At 49.8% G+C, this 5,674-nt stretch overlaps 1 protein-coding gene across 1 annotated transcript; it reads left to right on the top strand.

Annotated features, from left to right (window-relative positions):
• Window positions 1–202: 202 nt before the first annotated feature.
• On the top strand, window positions 203–835 carry LOC121786729. Its single transcript, XM_042185359.1, has one exon. It carries the CDS (start codon window positions 203–205, stop codon window positions 833–835), a length of 633 nt encoding a protein of 210 aa, XP_042041293.1.
• The last annotated feature ends 4,839 nt before the right edge of the window (window positions 836–5,674 follow it).

The following is a 5,674-nucleotide window of genomic DNA, read 5'->3' as shown; positions in this document are numbered from 1 at the left end:
TAGTTGGTTGCTTCACTTGGAAATACTTGAACGCCAAGCACATTCTACTTCAATTCCAAGCTATGGCTGACAATGCTAAGGTCTTAAGTGGACGTAATGGGAGTCCGGTTTGGTTTGTTGACATTCACCCAATGAGGGTGTTCAAGTGGGAGCCGGACTTACGTTTTTCGAGTCGCCGATAGTTGCCGTGTGGTGCAATATCATGGGAGTTCCGGCTCACCTCTTTGAGGTATCGGCCCTCATGGATATTGACAAGCTTCTAGGCGAGTCGCTACTAGTGGACCATGCCACAATCAACCAAACTCGGCTTTCCTTTGCTAGGATTTTTGTCGAAATCGATATCTCCAACCCACCGACGGAGGAGATTATACTAAGCATCCTAGGCAAAGAATCAAGACACAAAGTGGCATGGGACCGTATCCCGCTGTTTTGCGTGAATTGTAAACATGTTGGACACGTCATTGATAAGTGTCATGCGTTGGGAAGGAAGGGGCGTCTTGGAAGTAAGGATTACCAAACACCAACAAAGGTACAGCACCCTAACCATGACCCCGAGATCATCCGCCCTGAACGGCTCCCAAAGGAGGCGAAAAAGGTTGGCACTTCACCGAGCATTGATCACACGAACAAGGAGAAAGATAGTGGCAACCAAAAGAAGGACAATGAGGGCGTTATGGACGCCCAACCGTTGGTCCCAAGAGCGCCCTTTGAGAGGCAACCTAGCGTGGACGAGGATGGGTTTCAATTGGTGTCAAGGAAGAGGAAAGGCAAGGCACATAGGGGAGACATGCATTCCAAAGCTCCAAATCTCGACAATTTATGCCTTTGTTTTTAGATAAACATCCCAAGGGGTGAAGGGTTGAGGCGGACCCACACCTGTGCATTACCAGATACCATTGCAACACCCAACCCAACACCGAGTCGCCAAAAAGTGACGACTCGCCATGACAATTAGAGCACAACAAGGGCCTCCCTACCAACTAGAGTGGTCATCTATATACTCTTAAAACCCTATTACAATTTTATTGATGCAGCCTCTGCATCCCCAAAACCTTAGTCCATCATAATAGTTAGAGAGAGAAGCTCCTCCTTCTCTCTAGATTTCGCCCACTCTTCCTCCCTCCCTTTGAGGGAGGTGAAATGTGATTGTTACATCCGATACATGGTGAAGTCCGGTGGTGAGCTACTGGAGGGTGAGGTCGCGGCTTTGGTTCACACGATGCAGCCCCTCTCTTCGCCAGAGTGGAAGTTCCCCTCGATTGCACGGCCCAAAACAAAAAGGGCTGGCATGCCCCACCCGGAGAAGGCTCGACAAGCCCTTAAACGAGCCGGTCTTGAATCTGGTTCGGAGGTTAGTCGGCGAAGAAGAAGATGGTTTTTGATATGGTTGATGAACTCGCCGAAATCCATGGTGCAAGGGAGAAACCAGTGGTAAGCGAGCATGTCCCTATTGGGGAGATGTTGCTTTCTCTTGCTCAAATGGCCATAGAAGGGGGCGGCCCTACGACAATAGGATCGGCCGGAGCGTCGCCGGCACCGGTGCCGGTTGGCCGGATTCTTGAAGCTCCAAGCTTGGAGTGTGATTTGGTCAACAAGATGGATGTTGCAAGTACACCCTCTCACGTGCAGCCTAGGGGTGAGGATGGGGTGGCATGTGATGGTGTGGGTGCATGTGACTCACCAAAGGAGGAAAAGACAAGGAACACTTTACATGGGGAAGAAATTGTTGCTCCATTTGTGGATAATAACGTTTGGAATTCAAATGAAGCACCATGTGCCATCCATATCCATCTCGACAATGATGGAGGCAAATATGAACGTGGCCCCGGTGCTCGGCCACCGGAATCTCCACCGAAAAAGGTGGCGTCGCCGGCGAATGCTTGGAAGGAGGCTAAAGACCTCTTCTCACATGGGGGGACGGGGCCCATGGTGGGAGCTCCAACTCCACACACGACCCATAAGGCCGAGCCATTCCCACTTGACGCCGGCAAGGCCACACCTATGGGGACGGCCGGAAGCATCGAAGGTACCCCATATCTTTCCTTTACCGATCTTGAAACGGAACATCTCTCGAAGAAACTAGGACTAGCCATTGTGGGGAAGTTCTCCCACTCGCTCCCATCCTCATTCCAAATTCAAAAAAGTTTAGGGTGCATGGGGCTAGTTATAAATTACACTTGGAAATACTTGAATGCTAAGCACATACTACTCCAATTCCAAGAAGTGGCTGATTATGCCAAGGTGATAAACGGTCCGAATGGTAATCCGATTTGGTATTTGAATAATCATCCGATGAGGGTGTTCAAGTGGGCGCCGGATTTTGATACTTTCTTCGAGTCGCCGATCGTCGCCGTGTGGTGTAATATCATGGGAATCCCAGCCCACCTTTTTGAGGAATCGGCCCTCATGGCGATCGGCAAGCTCCTAGGCAAGCCGCTGCAAGCGGATCATGCCACAATCAATCAAACCCGACTCTCTTTTGCTAGGTTATGCGTAGAGATTGATATCTCAAAGGCCCCGACGGAAGAGATCATCTTAAACATCCTAGGCAAAGATTCAAGACACAAAGTAGCATGGGATCGTATCCCATTGTTTTGCGAGAATTGTAAGCATGTTGGGCACGCTATAGATGATTGTCATGCGTTGGGAAGGAAGGGACGAGTTGGAGGCAAGGACCACCGAGCATCAACAAAGGTGTTTGATCCTAGCCATGTCCCCAAGACCATCCGCCGAGAGTGGCGCCCGAAGGTGGCGACTACGGATGGCACTCCCCCAAACATTGATCACACTTGCAAGGAGAACGAAAGAGACAACCACGAGGAGATCAAGAAGGGCAAAATGGAGGCCAATCCGTTGGGTTCAAGAGAGTCCTTTGGGAGTCAACCAAGTGTGGATGAAGATGGGTTTCAATTGGTGTCACGGAAACGGAAAGGAAAGGCTCGTAACGGAGGAACGCACTCCAAGGATCCATACATTGATCATTGGCGTTCAAAGGACAATGTGGCTACGGTTTCATTTGTTCGAGATGAACCTAGCGCGAGCAAGACGAGCACTTGTTCAAAGAGTGTCTCATGCGGGCTCCCCGACCGGGAGAAGGAAGGCTTCATCGAGGAACTTGATCCGGAAGGGATTACCCATCACGGGGGTATCCCTATTGCGGGTCTCAATTGAGGGACGAAGGTATATTTTATGATGGGAAGGTACCGTCATGTTAATTGTAATAGGATTGCTAAGAGTACATAGATGACCACTCTAGTAGGTAGGGAGACCCTCGTTGTACTCTAATTGGTTGTTGTGAATCGTCACTTTCGGGCGATTCGGTGTTTTGATTGTTCGTTGCAATTGACTCTGGTAATGCACAGGTGTGGGTCCGCCTTAACCCTCCACCCTCGTGGTTTTTTTTTTTAAAAAAAAAAAACCTTAGTCCATCTCCTAATTAAGGCCCACAATAGGGATGCCTCCGACGGCCCACAATAGGGATGCTGAATTCAAAATCAGCATCTTGTGCTATCCCCACCCAAATCGGCAAGGATGAAGACAAGAGGGACCATGCCTCCGACGGCCGGCCGCCGGCGAATGCTTGGAAGAAGGCTTAAAACTTGTTCGCGCTTGGGGCGATGGGGTGCGTGGTGGGAGCCTCAACACCGCACAACACCCACAAGGCCGACCCAATCCCACTTGACGCCGACAAGGTCACTTCTTTGGGGATAGCCGGAGACATTGAAGGTACCCCTTATCTCTCTTTTACCGATGTAGAAATGGAATTTCTCTCGGAGAAACTAGGACTAGCCATTGTTGGGAAGTTTTCCCATTCACTCCCCTCTACTTCCCAAATTCAAAAAAGCTTAGGGTGAATGGGGCTAGTTGGTTCCTTCACTTGGAAATACTTGAACGCCAAGCACATTCTACTTCAATTCCAAGCTATGGCTGACAATGCTAAGGTCTTAAGTGGACGTAATGGGAGTCCGGTTTGGTTTGTTGATATTCACCCAATGAGGGTGTTCAAGTGGGAGCCGGACTTTGATACGTTCTTCGAGTCACCGATAGTTGTCGTGTGGTGCAATATCATGGGAATTCCGGCTCACCTCTTTGAGGTATCGGCCCTCATGGATATCGACAAGCTTCTATGCAAGCCGCTACAAGTGGACCATGCCACACTCAACCAAACTCGGCTTTCCTTTGCTAGGATTTTTGTCGAAATCGATATCTCCAACCCACCGACGAAGGAGATTATACTAAGCATCCTAGGCAAATAATCAAGACACAAAGTGGCATGGGACCGTATCCCGTTGTTTTGCGTGAATTGTAAACATGTTGGACACGTCATTGATAAGTGTCATGCGTTGGGAAGGAAGGGGCGTCTTGGAAGTAAGGATTACCGAACACCAACAAAGGTGCAGCACCCTAACCATGACCCCAAGATCATCCGCCCTGAACGGCTCCCAAAGGAGGCGAATAGGGTTGGCACTTCACCGAGCATTGATCACACGAACAAGGAGAAAGATAGTGGCAACCAAAAGAAGGACAAGGAGGGCGTTATGGACGCCCAACCGTTGGTCCCAAGAGCGCCCTTTGAGAGGCAACCTAGCGTGGACGAGGATGGGTTTCAATTGGTGTCAAGGAAGAGGAAAGGATGATCGGCTTGTAGTGGCTTGCTAAGGAGCTTACCGATTGCCATTAGGGTCGATTCCTCAAATAGATGAGCCGGGATTCCCATGATGTTACACAAAACGAAAACAATTGGCGACTCAAAGAACGTGTCAAAATCCGGCGTCCACTTGAACACCCTCATCGGATGGATATCAACATACCAATTCAGAGTCCCATTAGGGCAATTTAGAACCTTAGCATAATCGGCCACCTCTTGGAATTGAAGTAGAATATGCTTAGCATTCAAGTATTTCCATGTGAATGCACCAACTAGCCCCATGCCACTTAGGCTTTTTTGAATTTGGGTTGTGGACGGGAGCGAATCGGAAAACTTCCCGACAATGGCTAGCCCTAGTTTCTCAGAGAGGTAATCCGTTTCAAAATCGGAAAAGCAAAGTGATGGCGTACTTTCACAAGAGTCGGCTGTCGCCAAAGGCTTTGTCTTGGTGGCGTCCAAGGGGATTGGCTCGGGCTTTCGGTGGTTGTTTGAGGCCGATGTACCCTCCACGGGCCCGGTCCCCCACGGTTGGATGGGTCCCTTGCCGCCTTCCACACACTCGCAGGAAGTTCCAGCTTTTCCGGCGAAGACTCCGGTGGTTGTGCCACGGGGGCGCGGTCTCCCTTGCATGCATCGTTGCCAAGATGGAGAAAGGTAGCACATGGTGTTACATTTGAATTCAAATTGGCATTTTCCAAAAATGGACCAACATTTCTTTGCCCATGCAAAGTGGACTTTGGCCTATCCTCCTTTTGTGAGTCACATGCAACCACACCCTCACATGCCACCCCATCAACTAGCATAGGATTCACATGGGATGTGGTACTTGTCTCATCCGGATGGTTGACCAACTCCAACTCCTTTCGTGTTTCACCAAGATTCCGTCCAGCCGGCGCCGGCGACGTTCCGGCCACCACCTCATGGTCGAGCCCTACCATTGCACGCTTTGGAGCATTCCCATCCTTTGCCATTTGAGCTAAAGTGCTCAACATCTCCCCAATAAGGACTTTCTTATTTTCCGTCGAC

The sequence above is a fragment of the Salvia splendens genome, chromosome 22 (genome assembly GCF_004379255.2).
Source record: "Salvia splendens isolate huo1 chromosome 22, SspV2, whole genome shotgun sequence".
Taxonomy (NCBI): Eukaryota; Viridiplantae; Streptophyta; class Magnoliopsida; order Lamiales; family Lamiaceae; genus Salvia; species Salvia splendens.
This window is presented reverse-complemented; position numbering and strand designations above follow the sequence as displayed.

Excerpts from the sequence above, each read along its gene's own strand:
- LOC121786729 (XM_042185359.1), top strand. The coding sequence starts at position 203 with ATGGGAGTTCCGGCTCACCTCTTTGAGGTATCGGCCCTCATGGATATT.